General features: G+C 46.6%; 1 protein-coding gene across 2 annotated transcripts; it reads right to left on the bottom strand.

Moving 5' to 3' along the window:
- Nucleotides 1-9,285: 9,285 nt before the first annotated feature.
- On the bottom strand, nucleotides 9,286-22,903 carry LOC106588462 (coiled-coil domain 40 molecular ruler complex subunit). Of its 2 annotated transcripts, none has more exons than XM_014177505.2 (20): nucleotides 22,840-22,903; nucleotides 22,320-22,353; nucleotides 21,878-22,072; nucleotides 21,497-21,611; nucleotides 21,207-21,346; nucleotides 21,005-21,088; nucleotides 20,373-20,592; nucleotides 19,630-19,787; nucleotides 18,834-18,956; nucleotides 18,517-18,638; nucleotides 17,708-17,951; nucleotides 17,157-17,339; nucleotides 16,376-16,621; nucleotides 15,898-16,111; nucleotides 15,349-15,518; nucleotides 14,827-14,918; nucleotides 14,313-14,433; nucleotides 13,821-14,009; nucleotides 10,184-10,342; nucleotides 9,286-9,899 (listed from the first exon to the last, which is right to left on the bottom strand). In XM_014177505.2, exons 3-20 carry the CDS (start codon nucleotides 22,019-22,021, stop codon nucleotides 9,645-9,647), a joined length of 2,979 nt encoding a protein of 992 aa, XP_014032980.1. In that variant the 5' UTR covers nucleotides 22,022-22,072; nucleotides 22,320-22,353; nucleotides 22,840-22,903; the 3' UTR covers nucleotides 9,286-9,644. The 2 variants fall into 2 exon arrangements, with proteins under 2 accessions (XP_014032980.1, XP_014032991.1); XM_014177516.3 differs by lacking the exon at nucleotides 22,840-22,903 and adding an exon at nucleotides 22,750-22,839.
- Between the last annotated feature and the right edge of the window lie 109 nt (nucleotides 22,904-23,012).

The following is a 23,012-nucleotide window of genomic DNA, read 5'->3' as shown; positions in this document are numbered from 1 at the left end:
AATGACAGTGCAAGGGCGAGCAGGGCAACTAAACTGACTAAACATACAAAGTTACTAATCAACCAATCAAAAAATAAATAATCCGGGTTATTTGAGACAATGAACAAAGACATATTAATCTATTTCCTGGTAACATTCCTAGGGCAATTGAATATTAAAAGGCTGTGGTTGGACTTACAATACATGACCAAAGGTATGTGGACACCTGCTCGTTGAACATCTCATTCCAAAATCTTGGGCATTAATATGGAGTCGGTCCCCCCTTTGCTGCTATAACAGCCTCCACTCTTCTGGGAAGGCTTTCCACTAGATGTTGGGACATTGATGGAGGGACTTGCTTCTATTCAGCCACAAGAGCTTTAGTGAGGTCGCGCACTGATGTTGGGCGATTAGGCCTGGCTCGTGGTCAGCTTTGCAATTCATCCCAAAGGTGTTCGATGGAGTTAAGGTCAGGGCTCTGTGCAGGCCAGTCAAGTTCTTCCACACCGATCTCAACAAACCATGTCTGTATGGACCTCGCTTTAAGCACAGGGTTGTTGTCATGCTGGAACAGGAAAGGACCTTCCCCAAACTGTTGCCACAAAGTTGGAAGCACAGAATCGTCTAGACTGTTATTGTATGCTGTAGTGTTAACATTTCCCTTCACTGGAACTAAGGGGCCTAGCCCGAACCATGGACAACAGCCCCAGAACATTATTCCTCCTCCACCAAACTTTACAGTTGGCACTATGCATTTGGGCAGGTAGCGTTCTCCTGGCATCCGTCAAACCCACATTAGTCCTTCGGACTGCCAGATGGTAAAGAGTGATTCATCACTCCAGGGAACGTGTTTTCACTGCTCAGGAGTCCAATGGCGGCGAGCTTTACACCACTCCAGCCGATGCTTGACATTGCGCATGGTGATCTTAGGCTTGTGTGCGGCTGCTAGGCCATGGAAACCCATTTCATGAAGCTCCAAACAAACAGTTCTTATGCTGAAGTTATTTCCTGGGGCAGTTCTGATGTTGGTAGTGAGTGTTGCAAGAACTGTTTGTTTGGAGCTTCATGTGAGCTTGTGGGGCCTACCCCTTCGCGGCTGAGGCGTTGTTTCTTGTAGATGTTTCCACTTCACACTTACAGCACTTACAGTTGACCAGAGCAGCTCTAGCAGGGCAGGAATTTTACGAACTGATTTGTTGAAAAGGTGGCATCCTATGATGGTGCCACGTTGAAAGTCACTGAGATCTTCAGTGAGGCCATTCTATTGCCAATGTTTGTCTATGGAGATGGCATGGCTGTGTGCTCGATTTTATACACCTGTCAGCAACGGGTTTGGCGGAAATAGCCAAATCCACTAATTTGAAGGGGTGTCCACATACTTTTGTATATACAGTACACGTCAAAAGTTTGGACACACCTACTCATTCAAGGGTTTTTCTTTATCCCTTCTACATTGTAAAAACATTGTGAAGACATCCAAATAACACATATTGAATCATGTAGTAACCAAAAAAGTGTGAAACAAATAAAAATATATTTCATATTTGAGTTTCTTCATAGTAGCCACCATTTGCCTTGATGACAGCTTTGCACACGCTTGGCATTCTCTCAATCAGCTTCATGACGTAGTCACCTGGAATGCATTTCAATTAACAGGTGTGCCTTGTTAAAAGTTCATTTGTGGAATTTCTTTCCTTCTTAATGCGTTTGAGCCAATCAGTTGTGTTGTGACATGGTAGGGGTGGGATACAGAAGATAACCCTATTTGATAAAAGACCAAGTCCATATTATGGCAAGAACAGCTCAAATAAGCAAGGATAAATGCTAGTCCATAATTACTTTAAGATAGGAAGGTCAGTCAATACGGAACATTTCTAGAGTTTCTTAAAGTGCAGTCGCAAAAACCATCAAGCGCTATGATGAAACTGGCTCTCATGGGGACCGCCACAGGAAAGGGTGCAATGCAAATAGTCTGGATAGCCATTTGATTAGATGTTCAGGAGTCTAATGGCTTGGGGGTAGAAGTTGTTTAGAAGCCTCTTGGACCTAAACGCTCTGGTACCGCTTTCCGTGCGGTAGCAGAGAGAACAGTCTATGACTAGGGTGGCTGGAGTCTTTGACAATTTTTAGGTCCTTCTTCCTCTGACACCGCCTAGTATAGAGGTCCTGGGTGGCAGGAAGCTTGGCCCGAGTGATGTACTGGGCCGTTCTCACTACCCTCTGTAGTGCCTTGCGGATGGAGGCCGAGCAGTTGCCATACCAGGCAGAGATGCAACCAGTCAGGATGCTCTCGATGGTGCAGCTGTAGAACCTTTTGAGGATCTGAGGACCCATGACAAATCTTTTCAGTGTCCTGAGGGGGAATAGGTTTTGTTGTGCCCTCTTCACAACTATCTTGGTGTGCTTGGACCAGTTTGTGGGTGATGTGGACACCAAGGAACTTGAAGCTCTCAACCTGCTCCACTACAGCCCCATCGATGAGAATGGGGGCGTGCTTGGTCCTCTTTTTCCTGTAGTCCACGATCATCTCCTTTGTCTTGATCACGTTGAGGGAGAGGTTGTTGTCCTGGCACCACATGGGCAGGTCTCTGACCTCCTCCCTATATGCTGTCTCGTCGTTGTTGGTGATCAGGCCGACCACTGTTGTGTCATCGGCAAACGTAATCATGGTGTTGGAGTCGTGCCTGGCCTTCAAGTCATGAGTGAACAGGGAGTACAGGAGGGGACTGAGTAGGCACCCCTGACGTGCCCCTGTGTTGAAGATCAGCGTGGTGCATGTGCTGTTACCTACCCTTACCACCTGGGGGCGGCCTGTCAGAAAGTCTAGGTTCCAGTTGCAGAGGGAGGTGTTTAGTCCCAGGGTCCTTAGCTTAGTTATGAGCTTTGAGGGCACTATGGTTTTGAACGCTGAGCTGTAGTCAATGAACAGCATTCTCATATAGGTGTTGCTTTTGTCCAGGTGTGAAGGGCAGTGTGGAGTGCAATATATATTGCATCATCTGTGGATCTGTTGGGGCAGTATGCAAATTGGAGTGGGTCTAGGGTTTCTGGGATAATGGTGTTGATGTGAGCCATGACCAGCCTTTCAAAGCACTTCGTGACTACAGACGTGAGTGCTACGGTTCGGTAGTCATTTAGGCAGGTTACCTTAGTGTTCTTGGGCACAGGGACTATGGTGGTCTGCTTGAAACATGTTGGTATTACAGACTCAGACAGGGAGAGGTTGAAAATGTCAATGAAGACACTTGCCAGTTGGTCAGCGCATGTTCAGAGTACACATCCTGGTAATCCATCTGGCCCTGCGGCCTTGTGAATGTTGACCTGTTTAAAGGTCTTACACTCAGCTGCGGAGAGCGTGATCACACAGTCATCCGGAACAGCTGATGCTCTCATGCATGTTTCAGTGTTACTAGCCTCGAAGCAATCATAGAAGTAATTTAGCTCGTCTGGTAGGCTCGTGTCACTGGGCAGCACTCGGCTGTTCTTCCCTTTGTAGTCTGTAATAGTTTGCAAGCCCTGCCACATCCGACGAGCGTCGGAGCTGGTGTAGTACGATTCGATCTTAGTCCTGTATTGACGCCTTGCTTGTTTGATAGTTCGTCAGAGGGCATAGCGGGATTTCTTATAAGCTTCCGGGTTAGAGTCCCGCTCCTTGAAAGCGGCAGCTCTATCCTTTAGCTCAGTGCGGATGTTGCCTGTAATCCATGGCTTCTGCTTGGGGTATGTACGTACAGTCACTGTGGGGACAATGTCATCGATGCCCTTATTGATGAAGCCAGTGACTGATGTGGTGTACTCCTCAATTCCATGTAATAACATTTTTCTTATAGTAAATCTGATTTTGGTGAGTGCTAAACTTGGTGGGTGTCTAAATAGCTAGCCCTGTGATGCCGAGCTATCTACTTAGAATATTGCAAAATGTGCTTTCACCGAAAAGCTATTTTAAAATCGGACATAGCGAGTGCATAGAGGAGTTCTGTATCTATAATTCTTAAAATAATTGTTGTGTTTTTTTGTGAACGTTTATCGTGAGTAATTTAGTAAATTCACCGGAAGTTTGCGGGGGGTATGCTAGTTCTGAACGTCACATGCTAATGTAAAAAGCTGGTTTTTGATATAAATATGAACTTGATTGAACAAAACATGCATGTATTGTATAACATAATGTCCTAGGCGTGTCATCTGATGAAGGTCATCAAAGGTTAGTGCTGCATTTAGCTGTGGTTTGGGTTTATGTGACATTATATGCTAGCTTGAAAAATGGGTGTGTGATTATTTCTGGCTGGGTACTCTGGTGACATAATCTAATGTTTTGCTTTCGTTGTAAAGCCTTTTTGAAATCGGACAGTGTGGTTAGATTAACGAGAGTCTTGTCTTTAAAATGGTGTAAAATAGTCATATTTTTTTCTTTCTTTCTCCCCTCTCTCTCCAGATGAAATCTCGCGTCTTGTGACGGCCGGCCGCCCAACAACCTGCCCACTTGACCCTATCCCCTCCTCTCTTCTCCAGACCATTTCCGGAGACCTTCTACCCTTCCTCACCTCGCTCATCAACTCATCCTTGACCGCTGGCTACGTCCCTTCCGTCTTCAAGAGAGCGAGAGTTGCACCCCTTCTGAAAAAACCTACACTCGATCCCTCCGATGTCAACAACTACAGACCAGTATCCCTTCTTTCTTTTCTCTCCAAAACTCTTGAACGTGCCGTCCTTGGCCAGCTCTCCTGCAATCTCTCTCAGAATGACCTTCTTGATCCTAATCAGTCAGGTTTCAAGACTGGGCATTCAACTGAGACTGCTCTTCTCTGTGTCACGGAGGCTCTCCGCACTGCTAAAGCTAACTCTCTCTCCTCTGCTCTCATCCTTCTAGACCTATCTGCTGCCTTTGATACTGTGAACCATCAGATCCTCCTCTCCACCCTCTCCGAGTTGGGCATCTCCGGCGCAGCCCACGCTTGGATTGCGTCCTACCTGACAGGTCGCTCCTACCAGGTGGCGTGGCGAGAATCTGTCTCCGCACCATGCGCTCTCACCACTGGTGTCCCCCAGGGCTCTGTTCTAGGCCCTCTCCTATTCTCGCTATACACCAAGTCACTTGGCTCTGTCATATCCTCACATGGTCTCTCCTATCATTGCTATGCAGACGACACACAATTAATCTTCTCCTTTCCCCCTTCTGATAACCAGGCGGCGAATCGCATCTCTGCATGTCTGTCAGACATATCAGTGTGGATGACGGATCACCACCTCAAGCTGAACCTCGGCAAGACGGAGCTGCTCTTCCTCCCGGGGAAGGACTGCCCGTTCCATGATCTCGCCATCACGGTTGACAACTCCCTTGTGTCCTCCTCCCAGAGTGCTAAGAACCTTGGCGTGATCCTGGACAACACCCTGTCGTTCTCCACTAACATCAAGGCGGTGACCCGATCCTGTAGGTTCATGCTCTACAACATTCGCAGAGTACGACCCTGCCTCACACAGGAAGCGGCGCAGGTCCTAATCCAGGCACTTGTCATCTCCCGTCTGGATTACTGCAACTCGCTGTTGGCTGGGCTCCCTGCCTGTGCCATTAAACCCCTACAACTCATCCAGAACGCCGCAGCCCGTCTGGTGTTCAACCTTCCCAAGTTCTCTCACGTCACCCCGCTCCTCCACTCTCTCCACTCGCTTCCAGTTGAAGCTCGCATCCGCTTCAAGACCATGGTGATTGCCTACGGAGCTGTGAAGGGAACGGCACCCCCATACCTTCAGGCTCTGATCAGGCCCTACACCCAAACAAGGGCACTGCGTTCATCCACCTCTGGCCTGCTAGCCCCCTTACCTCTGAGGAAGCACGGTTCCCGCTCAGCCCAGTCAAAACTGTTCGCTGCTCTGACACAATGGTGGAACAAGCTCCCTCACGACGCCAGGACAGCGGAGTCAATCACCACCTTCCGGAGACACCTGAAACCCCACCTCTTTAAGGAATACCTAGGATAGGATAAAGTAATCCTTCTAACCCCCCCCCCCCCCCCTTAAAAGATTTAGATGCACTATTGTAAAGTGGTTGTTCCACTGGATATCATTAGGTGAATGCACCAATTTGTAAGTCGCTCTGGATAAGAGCGTCTGCTAAATGACTTAAATGTAATGTAAATGTAATATGTTTGAGAAATTGAAGTAATAGCATTTCTAAGGTATTTGAATAACGCGCCACAGGATTCCACTGGCTGTTACGGATTTCGTCCCACCTTCCCTAGAGAGGTTAAAGAGAAATTCTTTGTCCAGTTCAAGGTGAGTAATCGCTGTTCTGATTTCCAGAAGCTCTTTTTGTAAGGGGTGCGTAAATGGTGGTAGAGAAGTCAGACGCAGGAGAGCAGAACTGGGTAATAACCGGAGCAGTTTAATATTCAAAACCACCGGCATCCACCGGCGCACAAAGACATGGGGGGAACAGAGGGTTAAATACACAACACGTAATGAGGGAATGAAAAACAGGTGTGTGGGAAAACAAGACAAAACAAATGGAAAATTAAAAATGGATTGGTGATTGCTAGAAGACTAGTGACGTCGACCGCCGAACACCGCTCGGTCATAAGAGACGGTAGCAGCAACAGTATGTACAAAATAAGTTGCAAACAATGCGGAAAAACAAACAAAATAATAATAAGAAGAGACTTGCTTGGGCCAAGAAACACAAGCAATGGACATTAGACCGGTGGAAATCTGAACTTTGGTCTGATGAGTCCAAATGTGAGATTTTTGGTTCCAACCGGTGTCTTTGTGAGACGCAGAGTAGGTGAACGCATGATCTCCGCATGTGTGGTTCCCACCGTGAAGCATGGAGGAGGTGTGATGGTGTAGGGGTGCTTTGCTGGTGACACTGTCTGTGATTTATTTAGAATTCAAGGCATACTTAACCAGCATGGCTATCACAGCATTCTGCAGCGATATACCATCCCATCTGGTTTGTGCTTAATAGGACTATCATTTGTTTTTCAACAGGATAATGACCCAACTCACCTCCAGGCTGTGTAAGGGCTATTTGACCAAGAAGGAGAGTGACGAAGTGCTGCATCAGATGACCTGGCCTTTATAATCATCCAACCTCAACCCAATTGAGATGGTTTGGGATGGGTTGGACTGCAGAGTGAAGGAAAAGCAGCCAACAAGTGCTCAGCATATGTGGGAACTCCTTCCAGACTGTTGGAAAACCATTCCAGGTGAAGCTGGTTGAGAGAATGCCAAGCGTGTGCAAAGCTGTCTTCAAGGCAAAGGGTGGCCACTGTGAATAATCTCAAATACATTTGTATTTGTTTAAAAAAAAATGGGTTACTACATGATTCCATATGTGTTATTTCATAGTTTTGATGTCTTCACTATTATTCTACAATGTAGAAAATAGTAAAAATAAAGAAAAACCCTTGAATGAGTAGGTGTGTCCAAACTTTGACTGGTACTGTATAGTGTATCAATTTTTAGCTCATGTGATGTCTCATGCCAAATATATTTGAATAATGTGGAATCCTGATTGCTATTTAAATATGACATTTGCAATGATGTCAGAACTTAACTGGAAAATAAACAGTCCCTGAGATGACACATCAGTGGTTGCCCCTCCAAAACCACATTCATTCCATTGAGTTACTTCCTACGGCCTATGTAGGCTATTTACTTGGAGCTGCTTTGAGGTTTTTAGGAAAAGTAACCTAGACACTTTGTGTGCAATACATGGGTGTAGTAGTACAAAGACCAATGGAACTAGGATGTTTTTGTAACAACCAATGTAACCAACAACAACAAGCAGTTTTCTCAAGTTTAAGTTATGAGAAACAATATGAATCCACCTCACTGTGACTGATTTCTCAATCAACACCGACAGATGCCCATATATGAGTCTGACTAGACTGGTATACAGTCATTTGGTGTCACAGTGGAAGTGCAGAACATACCAACTACGTATTTAAAAAATATGTCAATTCGGTATGTGTCCGAAGGCTGCATTTACACAGGCAGCCATAATTCATATATTTTTTTCCCCGAATTGGTCTTTTGACCAATCAGATCAGCTCTGAAAAAGATCTGATGTGAAAAGATCGAATGAGATTGGTCAAAAGACCAATTAGAGGAAAAAAAATATCAGAATTGGGCTGCCTTAATGTACACCTCTCCAAGTACTTATGTTGACAATACCTGTAAGACCACATTGAAAGTGCAGCTATAGGCCTTCGAATACAGGTCACACACAAACACATTATAAGCCTTGTAAAATGACATTATAAAGGGTTATAAAGAATTATAACAAGTTATAAAGAATTATATCTGGGTGCTTTAAGTAAAGTGTTACTGAAAGGAATTCAATCAAAATAATACATTTCCTGTGCTTGTGCTGTAAAACTGTAATTCACTGATTTGAAAGCAAATTCCTAGTAGGCATCCACTATATGCTTTCACCTATCATGTATCCTTAGATCAGAGCAGATGAGCGAGAGGATGCGAGGAAAGGAAGCCTTTATAGACTATTGAGACGCATCCTAGGACGAAACATAACAGGTTAGTGGGTGATCCACCAGCTGATATTGATCTGTACCAACTGAAGGACTGTGGCCTCACTGATGTGTAACCTGGCCAGGCCTCACCCTTCCAATTCAATTCACTGTGTGTATTATAATAGCACATAACCGGTCATGTAACAGGCAAACAAAGCCACTGGCAAAGCTATCTTAGAGATTTAGGCCAAGCCTCTAAATAACAGCCATCACTGACAATAAAGATTCCTATAACAAAGGTTTCTATGACAGTAAGTACACAAACTACTTTTTGATGCGCCAGTGAAACATATAATAACAAAAGCTGTTGAAAAGAGGGGGAATGTAATTGGTGACTGGCCTGGTTCCAGATCATCACTGATTTAGGGACAGTTCGGGAGTTCCCTTCCCTTGAAGGAGCCCCAAACCGTGACAAAAGGCACTTCAGGAACGCATGAGATTAGGGGTGATAATCTGGTTATATAAATGGATTAGATATCCAGAGGTGAATAGAGAATCAACTCCAAAGGGACCTGGTGTTGATTCACAAAGAAAACCCTGGAGGGGACCATCTGGGACCACTTCCTGACTATGATGTCAGCAAATGCTTATTGGGTGGGGGAACCAGCCAATTGACTGATTATTATCTGATATTTGACAATGATGGACAGAACCTTTCATTTATGTTAAGTGATGATTAATGGCATTGTATGATGTTTCTCTGTTATTATGACATATGATCATTCACAGGCTGGCTTTAGTGATTCCATACTTAAGATTTAGCTAGTTTGTGGATATTAACTAAAGAAAGAAATGCAAATGTTGCTTTTATTGTTTATATATGTGTATCTTCAGTTTATCCATGGACAATATTATTTTCACACGCTGGTAGGATATCCGTGTGTACTGTATATTAAATCAACTCTTCATTCTATCAACTGAAAATAAACTGAAACAAAATAAACTGAAATATTCTGAAAACCAAAATTGCCCAAACATGGCCAGGAGGAGAGCTTCCACCCCAAATCCAGCTCCCTAATCCTAACAGCCAGAGTAACATAGAACACCATTGAACAGTAATACCCTTCAACTATGATGGATCTCTATCTCCAATCTACTCCGTGGGTAATCCTATGATGGGGGTTTTCAGTCATGTAATAGTCAGGGGGTCTCCTGACCAATCGGGGTCTGCAGGCGCGCGGCCAGGGCTAGGGAGAGGCGTCGTAGCGCCCCCTGGTGCTGGGGGAACTCCTGCTGGACGCGGTGCAGGATGGTGGTCACAGCGTGCAGACGCTCCTCCTGCCGCTGCAACGCAGGCTCCAAGGCTTCGCTGGTGGACAGGGCACTGTAGCGACCCTCACGCACCGCTTGGAGCTGCTTGGCCCGGCCCTGGAGGGAGACCAGACGGGCCAGGTTCTAGAGGGAGGGAGAGAGAGAGAGAGAGCGAGAGAGAGAGAGAGAAAGAGGGAGGGAGAAAGGGAGGGAGGATAGAGAGAGAGAGATTAGGTGTGAGACAGAAAGAGAGAGAGCGAGACCGAGAAAGGAAAAGAAGGATGGATAAGGGATTAAAAAAGACATGAGATGAAAAGAGATATTCAAATAGCTATGCACAGTGCGAACCACGTCGCAACTATGGATAACAATACATTGGGCAGGAATAATGTTGAGAGTGAATGGGTGAATGTGTCTACATCGTGTACCCTCTCCTTGGTGTCCTGCAGACATTGGAAGTCTGAGGTGAGGACAGTTCTGGCACTGTGGAGCTCTCCCAGCTGCAGCTGTTTGTCCCGCAGACAGCAGCTCAGACTGGCCTGGCCCTGCTGCAGCTCCCTGAGGACCCCGTCACACTCCTCAGCTTGCTGTTAGGGTGGGGAGACACACACACACACAACAGACACACATATTAAGCATATACAGTACCAGTCAAAAGTTTGGACACACCTACTCATTCAAGGGTTTTTCTGTATTTTTACTATTTTCTACATTGTAGAATAATAGTGAAGACATCACAACTATGAAATAACACACATGGAATCAGTTAAGAACAAATTCTTATTTACCAGGACAGCCTACTCCTTCCTCCCCAACGGGGATTTGAACCCCGGTCTCCGACGTGCCCCGCATTCTGTAGTACAGACATGGCCTGCTCTCCCTTATGTAAGGAATTAGGCACTATTCCACGTTTACTACAGTATGTATTGTAGGCTGCACAGTAGCACATATGGAATCATGTAGTAACCCAAAAAGTGTTAAACAAATCAAAATATATTTTATATTCTTCAAAGTAGCCACCCTTTGCCTTGATGACAGCTTTGCACACTCTTGGCATTCTCACAACCAGCTTCACCTGGAATACTTTCCAACAGTCTTGAAGGAGTTCCCATATATGCTGAGCACTTGTTGGCTGCTTTTCCTTAACTCTGCAGTCCAACTCATCCCAAACCATCTCATTTGGGTTGAGGTCGGGTGATTGTAGAGGCCAGGTCATCTGATGCAGCACTCCATCACTCTCCTTGGTCAAATAGCCTTTACACAACCTGAAGGTGTGTTGGGTCATTGTCCTGTTGAAAAACAAATGATAGTCCCACTAAGCACAAACCAGATGGGATGCTATATCTCTGCAGAATGCTGTGGTAGCCATGCTGGTTAAGTGTGCCATGAAGTCTAAATAAATCACCGACAGTGTCACCAGCAAAGCACCCCCACACCATCACACCTCCTCCTCCATGCTTCACGGTGGGAACCACACATGCAGAGATCATCCGTTCACCTACTCTGCGTCTCACAAAGACACAGTGGTTGGAACTCGAAATCTAAAATTTGGACTGATCAGACCAGATTTCCACCGGTTTAATGTCCATTGCTTGTGTTTCTTGGCCCAAGCAAGTCTCTTCTTATTATTGGTGTCCTTTAGTAGTGGTTTCTTTGTCATGAAGGCCTGATTCACACAGTCTCCTCTGAACAGTTAATGTTGAGATGTGTCTGTTACTTGAACTTTGTGAAGCATTTATTTGGGCTGCAATTTCTGAAGCTGGTAACTGTAATGAACTTATCCTCTGCAGCAGAGATAATGCTGGGTCTTCCTTTCCTGTGGCGGTCCTCATGAGAGCCAGTTTCATCATAGCGCTTGATGGTTTTTGCAACTGCACTTGAATAAACTTTTCTGGATTGACTGACCTTCATGTCTTAAAGTAATGATGGACTGTCGTTTCTCTTTGCTCATTTGAGCTGTTCTTGCCATAATATGGACTTGGTCTTTTACCAAATAGGACTTTATTCTGTATTCCACCCCTACCATGTCACAACACAACTGATTGGCTCAAACGCATTAAGAAGGAAAGAAATTCCACAAATGAACTTTTAACAAGGCACACCTGTTAATTGAAATGCATTCCAGGTGACTACCCCATGAAGCTGGTTGAGAGAATGCCAAGCGTGTGCAAAGCTGTCATCAAGACAAAGGGTGGCTACTTTGAAGAATCTCAAATATAAAATACACTGCTCAAAAAAATAAAGGGAACACTAAAATAACACATCCTAGATCTGAATGAATGAAATAATCTTATTAAATACTTTTTTCTTTACATAGTTGAATGTGCTGACAACAAAATCACACAAAAATAATCAATGGAAATCCAATTTATCAACCCATGGAGGTCTGGATTTGGAGTCACACTCAAAATTAAAGTGGAAAACCACACTACAGGCTGATCCAACTTTGATGTAATGTCCTTAAAACAAGTCAAAATGAGGCTCAGTAGTGTGTGTGGCCTCCACGTGCCTGTATGACCTCGCTACAATGCCTGGGCATGCTCCTGATGAGGTGGTGGATGGTCTCCTGAGGGATCTCCTCCCAGACCTGGACTAAAGCATCCGCCAACTCCTGGACAGTCTGTGGTGCAACGTGGCGTTGGTGGATGGAGCGAGACATGATGTCCCAGATGTGCTCAATTGGATTCAGGTCTGGGGAACGGGCTGGCCAGTCCATAGCATCAATGCCTTCCTCTTGCAGGAACTGCTGACACACTCCAGCCACATGAGGTCTAGCATTGTCTTGCATTAGGAGGAACCCAGGGCCAACCGCACCAGCATATGGTCTCACAAGGGGTCTAAGGATCTCATCTCGGTACCTAATGGCAGTCAGGCTACATCTGGCGAGCACATGGAGGGCTGTGCGGCCCCCCAAAGAAATGCCAAATCCACACCATGACTGACCCACCGCCATGGCAGGCAGACCGGTCATGCTGGAGGATGTTGCAGGCAGCAGAACGTTCTCCACGGCGTCTCCAGACTCTGTCACGTCTGTCACATGTGCTCAGTGTGAACCTGCTTTCATCTGTGAAGAGCACAGGGCGCCAGTGGCGAATTTGCCAATCTTGGTGTTCTTTGGCAAATGCCAAACGTCCTGCACGGTGTTGGGCTGTAAGCACAACCCCCACCTGTGGACGTCGGGCCCTCATACCACCCTCATGGAGTCTGTTTCTGATCGTTTGAGCAGACACATGCACATTTGTGGCCTGCTGGAGGTAATTTTGCAGGGCTCTGGCAGTGCTCCTCCTGCTCCTCCTTGCACAAAGGCGGAGGTAGCGGTCCTGCTGCTGGGTTGTTGCCCTCCTATGGCCTCCTCCACGTCTCCTGATGTACTGGCCTGTCTCCTGGTAGCGCCTCCATGCTCTGGACACTACGCTGACAGACACAGCAAACCTTCTTGCCACAGCTTGCATTGATGTGCCATCCTGGATGAGCTGCACTACCTGAGCCACTTGTGTGGGTTGTAGACTCCGTCTCATGCTACCACTAGAGTGAAAGCACCGCCAGCATTCAAAAGTGACCAAAACATCAGCCAGGAAGCATAGGAACTCTGAAGTGGTCTGTGGTCACCACCTGTAGAACCACCCCTTTATTGGGGGTGTCTTGCTAATTGCCTATAATTTCCACCTGTTGTCTATTCCATTTGCACAACAGCATGTGACATTTATTGTCAATCAGTGTTGCTTCCTAAGTGGACAGTTTGATTTCACAGAAGTGTGATTGACTTGGAGTTACATTGTGTTGTTTAAGTGTTCCCTTTATTTTTTTGAGCAGTGTATATTTCGATTTGTTTAACACTTTTTTGGTTACTACATGATTCCATATGTGTTATTTCATAGTTTTGATGTCTTCACTATTATTCTACAATGTAGAAAATAGTAAAAATAAAGAAAAATCATGAATGAGTAGGTTTCCAAACTTTTGACTGGTACTGCACGTACTGTACATACACACAGGAACGCACACCCACCAACACACCAACTGACCGACACACCCACTTCCACACACCCACACCCCCACCCCCACCTTCTGTGTGTCCAGTATCTTCCGACGCAGGCCCTGCAGGATGCCGTGGAAGTCGGTGTGAGTGGGCTGCTTGCGGTCGGTGCGTGCCTGGGCCTCACTGCGCATCACGATAGTCTCCCTGCGAGCCACCACTCCCTCCATCTCCCTCAGTAGGCGCTCCTGCTGCTTCATCAGCTGACCGTATCGCACCTGTAGGGACACACCCACATTGATAATTGATTCTTACTCCCAGCACACAGCACTGATTCATTACCCAGTGAATGCATTGGAGGGGGGGGAAACAGGTGCATGAGTATGTGAGGTGTCCTACCTATTCCACATTTGGTGCGCTAAGGAATCAAATCAAACATGATTTGTATAGTAAATTGCGTACAAGGCAGCAACACAATGTTGTCGTTTTCTATATGGAGATGTAGTGTATCGATCTACAGTAAGTGAAAGATTGTGTGATGTGAGAGTTGCTCTTGGTTTCTCCAGTGTGTGTGATGTTACCTCCATCCGGTGGATCTCAGCCCTCATGGTGCGGATGTCTCCCTGGCCCACCTCAGAGTCCACAGCCGACCTGGTCTCTCTCACCAGCTGGGTCTTCTTCTCCCACAGCATGATCTGACGCCTGAAACACAAATGCACGCACACAAACAAACATCAATCAAATGTATTTCTAATGGCATTTTCACACCGGCCGATGTCACAAAGTGCTCCACAGAAACCCAGCCTAAAACCCCAAGCAGCAAGCAATGCAGATGTAGAAGCATGGGTGAACTAAACAAAAACACACACATAACACAAACATGTGAAACACACACACACACACACACACACACACACACACACACACACACACACACACACACACACACACACACAACACACACACACACACACACACACACACACACACACACACACACACTCGAATGAGGACAAGATACAGACAGACAGGCAGGCAGGCAGGCAGACAGGCAGGCAGACAGGCAGACAGACTACTTGCTACTGTTTGACTCACTCTGACTCCACCAGACTGTTGAACAGCCTGTCCTTCTCCTCCTGGATCCTCTCTAGCTTCATCTGCATCTCAATGGAGTCTCTCTCTGCCTCCTAAACACACAACATTACAGGAATACACTGTTACACATGAAGTACACAATGGTGTGGGGCCATTTCTATATGTCATATTTAAGTCTATATACAGTATGTCAAGCATACTGCCCTTTGATTTGGTAAAGAACCTTTGATCTGTTGTAAGGTATATCTGTGGTATTTCGTTTCCTGACACAAGAACAAGCCTGTTGATCAAAATCTATCATGGAGTATCAGAAATTGCTTTCTGTCTAGACAGAAGTCAGATTTTGTAGTAAAAAAAAAAATGTAGTTATTGCGTTTTGCTTTTGTAGGGCAATATAGAATGCAGTGGTTTAGGACTGAAACGGACATATTTGTATGTGTGTGTATTTGACTGATGAACACCAGAAACAGCCCCCACCATGAACACCAAACCCCCCCCCCCCCCCCCCGTCACCAGTCTGACCTTGAGTCTGTGCAGGAAGTCAGTCTCCATGACGACGTTGCCCTGCTCCAGGGCCTGGTGGAGATGCCTGTTCTCACTCAGCAGGGAGTTGAGCTTCAACATGTCCGCCATCAGCTCCTTCATGTGTCTCTCCAGCTGAGCCTGCTCACGCTGCTCCTGTTGTATCTCACCTGGACGGGAGGCAGCGGAGAGGTGGGGAGTCCATAGGTTAGCGTGTGTTTGTTAGGGTAGGGTCACAAAAAGGGTGAAGTGTCTTGAATTTTGTTTCAGACAGGGCGTGTTTGAAATTGCTCAGTTCGTTCACAATGTCTGGAGGAGAAGGATACATGTACTATTTGTGTAGTGGAGCTAGATGGTAGCTGTACTGGCCAGGATTATTGTATGCTGATCATTTGGAAAAATTTATTTTATTCTGTAGTGTCTTGTAAGCCCATGTGGGCTAGGTACCGGTAGGTGTATGACACTAGTGTCCGTAGTGTGAGCAGGGCGGTGCTCCAGGCCCATTTCTCCATGGTCAGTGTATGTGCGCGCCCGTGTGTGTTACCGTACTCTCGGTGCGGACTTTCCTCTGCTGTAGGATGGTGAATTGGGTCTGCAGTGTGAGCAGGGCGGCGCTCCGGGCCTGTTTCTCCTGGGTCAGTCTCACTAGTTCCCCCTGCTGCCGCAGCCAGAGCTGCTGCTGCTCCTTGATCTCTCCTCCCACCCCCTCCAGCTGCTTGGTCAGAGTACTGGCCTGGATCTCCAACGGGCCCAGGTCCTCGTGCTATTGACGTACGTAGGGACGTGATCAAGACAACATAGAAAGTCAGGAAAATGTGCATTTTTTTCAAAGCTGAAACGTTTCAAATCCATTCTAGCGCCAGTCTTATTGTAGAGGATGGTGCTACCATAAAAATAGAATACCATTCTAGATCTGTAGGTGCCACCTATTTTAGATTCAGTACCTATTGTCCTTTATTCTAAGGGAAATAAACCCAAAATGTTCAGTTGGTTACTGGTCAGTGCTTGGTTGTAAGTTAACTCTCACCCCAGTGCTGGCGATGAGCTGCTCAATCTTCTTGTTGTAAACATTGATGGTGGCCTGCTTGCGCTCGATGACGGTGACGCACTTGGTGATCCTGGCCTCGCTGGCGCTGAGCAGTTTGTTGCGGCGGCTCATCTCCGTCTCCAGCGAGGCCAGGGTGCGGGCCAGACCCTCCAGACGCAGGGTGACGTTACTGCTCTCCAGCGTCACCTCCGCCATTTCGTTTTCTAGCCGGGACAGCTGGGTCTCCTGGTAGGGTGAGGAGAGAGAGAGAGAGAGACGCACACACAGAGATTGGTTCGAACACAGAGATACATTGCACTAACAAAGTTTCCTATGTAGCATTGTGGTTGTTGTGGTTTTCAATTGGCTAGCTCAAGTTATACCAATGTTCATATTAAATAACAACCGAATGAAACTCCTTCTGCACTGTAATTCTACAAAGTCTCCCATTCTTAACACATCTCCACAATATGATTGACAATACACTGCTAAATAGTTTTTGTAATATTATGAATTACTTGAAAACTTTTTTAGTTAACTAGGCAAGTAAGGTAAGAACAAATTCTTATTTACAATGACGACCTACCCCGGCCAAACCCTCCCCTAACCTGGACGACGCTGGGCCAATTGTCCACGAACCTATGGGACTCCCGATCATGGCCGGTTGTGATACAGCCGGGATCGAACCCGGGTCTGTAGTGACGCCTCTAGCACTGCGATGCAGTGCCTTAGATCACGGCGCCACTCAGGATCCCCAAAAAATACGGCGACCAACGCTCACCTTCTCCCTCTTGTGGGCGGCCATCTTGTCGGTGAGGCGTCGGGAGTACTTGGTAGCCTTGTCGTGGGTGAGATGCTCCTGCATCTTGGACATGATGCGGTCCTCCAGCTCCATGCGCCGCACCCACTCCTTCTCTGTCTGCTTCCTCAGGGAGGACACCTCCACCTGGCTCACCCCACACTCCTGGAGAGGGGGAGGAAAGAGGGGAGATGGGAGGGAGGGGGACAGAGGTTAGAAGTGTTTCATCGTACTATCATCCACTTACATGAGTCCCGACAACAACAATACAACATTCCAGTCACTTCATATTGAGCGGATATTGCATTCAGAGGAGCCTGCATAGGGAAAGAACTATAGATACGCCAAGAACAAATCAACTGTGGACTTGAGAAAAAATATAAGAAACAAATCACAATAAAAACAAGTCTTTTGACATCATTGAGTTTTTATCCTTGATGATTCATTTCAATGTGTGTATTGTTGATTCCACCTGGTTAAAGCAACCTATACGCATTTCAAATGTGTCAAATAAAGCCAATTCATTCACTCACTGTGTTGACGCGTTGCAGTGTCTGCTCGGTCTCCTGCAGGGTCCTCATGTAGATGCTGTACTGGACCTGCAGCGCCTCCTGTTGGCTGTGGCTGTGGGAGATCAGCTTCCTGGAGGTGGCGCTGTCCAGCTGGGTCCGATTCAGTAGTACTGTCAGCAGCTCATTGCGCTCCCCCTCCCGCGTGATGGACTTCTTGAAGCCTTCGATCTCGGTGTCTAAAGAGCGGACCTGGTGGGTGGCCGTGCTGCATGGGGAGAGGGAGGGAGAGGGAGGGAGAGGGAGGGAGAGGGAGATTGACAGATGTGTACATGGTGGGATCACACAGGTGTACAGCATGTCCAGTCTCAAGGAGAACGTTTGACCAGAGCAGACCAGCAGAACTGATGTACAGCAAATACAAATTGTATTGTAAATAGACATTGGACAGTGGCCAATGTACATCTTGCCAAAAGTAGTGCATTATATAGGGAATAGTGTTGCCATTTTAAGTCTATCCAGTGCGTATTCTCTTCCACTGTGGTGTAGGCCTCGTCTCGTCATACCCGCCAGGCTGCTGTTGTACACTGTGTGGTGAGGTGTGTGTGTGTGTCACAGGCGGCTGGTGGTATCTTAATTGGGGAGGACGGCTCATAGTAATGGCTGAAACGGTATGAATGGAATGGTAACCAACACATCAACAGACGGTTCCCATGTGTTTGACAACATTCCATTCACTCCATTCCAGCCATTACTATGAGCCGTCCTCCCCTCAGCAGCCGCCTGTGATGTGTGTAGACTCTACACAGTGCTAGGCGTTTACCGGTGCTCACCGTAGAGCCTCCAGCATGGCGGTGTAGGCGTCGTCTCGTCTCCTCATGCCCACCAGGCTGCTGTTCCACTGCTGCAGCAGCTGCTTCCTCTCCATCCCCAAAGAGTCCATCTCCATCTGGGCCTGTATCGAGAGACACACAGGCAAAATGCACACCATTCACCACCCTTCCCCATTCCTTCTGTGTGTACAGCTTTTGTCTCAGCCTAAGCAGTAACACATTTTATTTTTTACATTTTTTTAAATACTTGAATCAGGTGTTATACTGATTGGCTGGAGCAAAAGCCTGTACCCAACCTGGAGTGGACAGTAGTGTACCTCAGAGAGGGCCTCCTTGGCTGCCCGGGTCTCCTCAGACTGGGCGATGGTCTGGACTTCATACAGAGCTGTCTGCTCCGTCAGACGCTCCATGTGTTTGGTCAACCGCTCCACATACAAGTCCTGAGAGAGAGAGGGGGGGGTAGAGAGAACGGTAGAAAGAGAGACATAGGGGTGGAAGAGAGAGCGAGGGTAGAGAGAGAGAAGGGGGTGGTAGAGAGAGAGAGAAGGGTGGTAGAGAGAGAGGGGGGTAGAGAGAGAGAGAGAGAGAGAGAGAGAGAGAAGGGTGGTAGAGAGAGAGAGGGTAGAGAGAGAGAGAGAGAGAGAGAGAGAGAGAGAGAGAAGGGTGGTAGAGAGAGAGAGGGTAGAGAGAGAGAAGGGGGTGGTAGAGAGAGAGAGAGAGAGAATGGTGGTAGAGAGAGAGGGGGGTAGAGAGAGAGGGGTGGTTGAGAGAGAGACAGAGCGGTGGAAGAGAGAGAGAGAGAGGGTGGGGGTAGAGAGAGAGAGGGGTGGTAGAGACAGAGAGAGGGTGGGGGGGTAGCGAGAGAGAGAGGGGGTAGAGAGAGAGAGGGTGGTAGAGAGAGAGAGAGGGCCATATAAGGAATCACTGTAATACACTGCCTGAGAAGATTTAGCCACAGTAATAATAATTATTTGAAATTATATATTTCTAGACCCTTAGCAACTGGTCCAGGACCAGTTTTGCGGTTTGGCTCAGAACAGTTAACATTAGAACTAACATGCCAATCAGCTGATCTTGAATCAGTTGTAAAAGAAGGAAGGCGTGTGTCCTGACCTGTTTGTGTTTCTGCTCCTCTGCCTGGGTCTTCTCAGAGTGGGCCTTGCGCGAGGCGTTCTTCATGACCGTGATGTCAGAGCGCAGGTCGGCGTTAACCTCCTGCATGTAGAACAGACGCAGTGCCAGGTTCTCTACCTCACTCTGCAGCTGGGACACTGAGGAAGGAGGTGATAGACGTAGTTAGGGACAGGAGTTTTTCCTGACTATGTCACCTGACCAGGAAAGCCTTTATATCGTTATGGACTATTATAACTAGGCTAGGGTCCTGATGTTTTTCCTTGATTAGGTCAAGAAAAACTCCTGGCCCAAGCCATAGTACAGATATAGGATCTTAATTTGACCTATATTGTCACAGCAAAATAAGCGCATAATGTTGCTTGATCGGTGGTTAAGCTATTAGCTGGCCAAAAGTAGGTTACCTGAAAAGTGCAATACTGTTGGTGTTAGTGTGGGTTTTCAGTGAATTTATGTCAATCGCAAAGCTTATCTGCATTTCCTGTGGCGCAGACAACAAAAGAGTGATCAAATGAAGATCCTACATCTGTAACAAAGTGACAACACCCTACGTTCACAGAAACTTGTGCTTTATGACTGTTGATGAGTCAATGTGTCTATGTTTCTTGAACAGTTGTTTAGTATTCATACAATCCTTGTATAGTGTCTGTCCCTATCAAGTCAGTGAGTGGTCTCAGCACAGAATGAAAAAAGACATACTAACTGTGTATCTTTATGGGTCTCACCGTGTGACCTCTGCTTGCCGGCCTGGCTGGCTGTGGTGCGGTACTGGCTTCGGACCCCCTCCAGCTGATCCTGGGCCTGTCTGCGCTGGGCGGCCGCTTGCGCGTTGGTCTCGTGACGGCCCTCCAGACAGGCCTGGAGTCTGGCCAGCTCCTGCTGTATGCCGTACAGCTCCACGCCCAGTTCCTCTCGGTGTTCGCTCTCAGACCTCTCTATGGCCATCTAGGGAGATGGGTGGAGGAGGGGAGGGAAAGAGAGCATAGGTTGGGGTCAGAATTGCATAGGGCAAATGCATTAGAAACGCACTGCAAGGCCTGTGGATGTTTTTTTTATAAATGTTATAACAATAGCGATTCATCCTTATAAATCAATTGTTGTCGCTTATAGATCATTTCTAGTTTCAGATTAGCTTATTCTGTGTTTTGAAACGAAAGCACAGGGTCACGTCTCGAGATTGAGCCAAAACAAGTCAATGGCGCCCTCTCCTGGGAAAAGAGTGACTTCAAAAAGGGGACCTATAAATGGTATGAATCATACTCTATGTATACTGTAAAGTGGATGTCCATGTTGATTTGATTGTGTACCATTGTAAAGGATGAAGAGTCTTCGCTTCAGAAGAAGAGAGCTACTGTACCTTCTCGCGCATCTCCATGTTGAGTCTCTCCAGTTGCTTATGGAGGTGGTTCTTCAGTGCAGTCTGGAACCTTTTCATCAGCGGCTGCAGGCAGATAGGAGAAACCACAGTAAGATGTTCATCTGATAAGCACAACGGGGTTTGAACCTTAAGGTATTTCAAACAATGTTAGCAGTGATGTTAAGCGGGAAAACTGCTTTACGTGTTCAGGGTCCAGCACGATTAGCTCATCTTCCTCATCGCCCTCTTCCGCAGCCCTGCGTAACCCGTCCCCATCGCCGTCAGAGAGGCGGACTGAGAGGTGCAATGAGGGGTGAGGCGGCAAGGGCATCGTTCCGTTATCTGGCACCCCAAAAAAACAATGTTTCATGATCACTCCTCAACAGATACCGCGCTTGACAAGTCACAGCGCTCGAGTCAATTACAAAGGTGATAGAAGTTAAAAATGTCCACCATTGTTCTATCCCTCCCTCTTATTGAAACCCAGCTGACCTGAGTTGCTGGCGGGGTTGAAGGCTGCGCCTGTACCACTGTTTCCTGACTGTGACACTGGGTAACCAGCCCCAGCCTCAGCCTGCTCTCTGTCTGACTGCTCTGCTGATCCACCCTGCATGGAGGACAGACAGGAGGACACTCAGGAAGTCACTTTTTGATCCATAAAGTTACAATACAAATAATAAAGTTGTTATATTTAATTATGTGCATTGGACCATTGCCTAAATCATGTCTAAATCGTCTTTTGGGAATCATTTCATGATTTTGAATGATTACAAATAAAACGCAGATGATACAATATCATGAGAGTCACAAATCCTAACTTGAGAAACGTGTGCAAAAAACATATCCTGTACTGTACTCGTATCTTTCACAAACCTCCTGCACAGGTAGCACAGTAACCCCAGAGTCCTCTGCTGCCTCGTCAGCACCACCTGGCTGTTCATCGTACTTTCCCTCCTCCTGTGGCGTGGTTCCCCTCCTCTCCTCTTCTCCTCCTCCCTCACTTCCTCCACCCTCCATTGGACTCAGTGGGAAGCAAGATGGTTGACTCTGTCAGCACTACAAGGTTGCCTTTGTGACAACAACATTGGATTTCATTGCAGTCATGTAGGCAGGTAGCCTAGCGGTTAAGAGCTTTGGTGCCAGTAACCGAAAGGTTGCTGGTTTGAATCCCCCCCAGCCGACTAGGTGAAAAATCAGTTGATGTGCCCTTGAGCAAGGCACTTAACCCTAATTGCTCCTGTAAGTCACTCTGGATAAGAGTGTCTGCTAAATAATGTCACCTGCTCTTTTAACGCCCTTTCATTGAAAGCCTTACCTGCTTCTTGAGTTAAGGCGTTATCTCTTCAGAACTGAAAGAAAGGTCAGAGAATGAAAATAATGTATAGAAGCAATAATGCAAATGTAAAAGTTAGCTGACAACGCCTCCTGTCATCACCTGGGAAGACATGACAGAGTAGACACAAATATTTAAATATTCACTAACGTTATGAAGTTGAAGACAATCATTCATTAGGCCCTCATACTGCACCTTTGCTTAAAAATGAAATAAGACAGATAGATACCAATGATGGCTATGCCTACTACGCGCATAATGTTTCTTATGGAATGCTGCTATCCACTTGTCTTGACGTTAGCGTGCTTATTCGTTAATATGCTATTAACGCTAACGTTAGCTAGATTACCTAACAGCTTAAAATACCAGAATGTTTTAAATGTTCTCGAATGCATAAGTTACTAAACCTTACGGTTGCTTTATCACCTCTTCAGCAACAACGAATAACCCTGTAGATTGTAGTACGAAATTGAATTTGCAAACTAAAAACAGCTAGACTCACCTCTGTTTGTTAGCCGGCCAGGCGTTGCTAGGAAACGATTAATTTCCGTGAAGGGATAAGGGGTAGAGCCTAGTCATTGGATAGTGCCGCCCCTGATGAATATTGAAATTTGTGGACTATTCAAGCTTTGCAGTACATGGATTATCAGAGATGGAATTTGAACATTTTAAATA

The sequence above is a fragment of the Salmo salar genome, chromosome 02, assembly GCF_965601325.2.
Source record: "Salmo salar chromosome 02, fSalSal1, whole genome shotgun sequence".
NCBI lineage: Eukaryota > Metazoa > Chordata > Actinopteri > Salmoniformes > Salmonidae > Salmo > Salmo salar.
The sequence above is the reverse complement of the archived record's forward strand: the minus strand, read 5'-3'. Positions and strand labels throughout refer to the sequence as shown.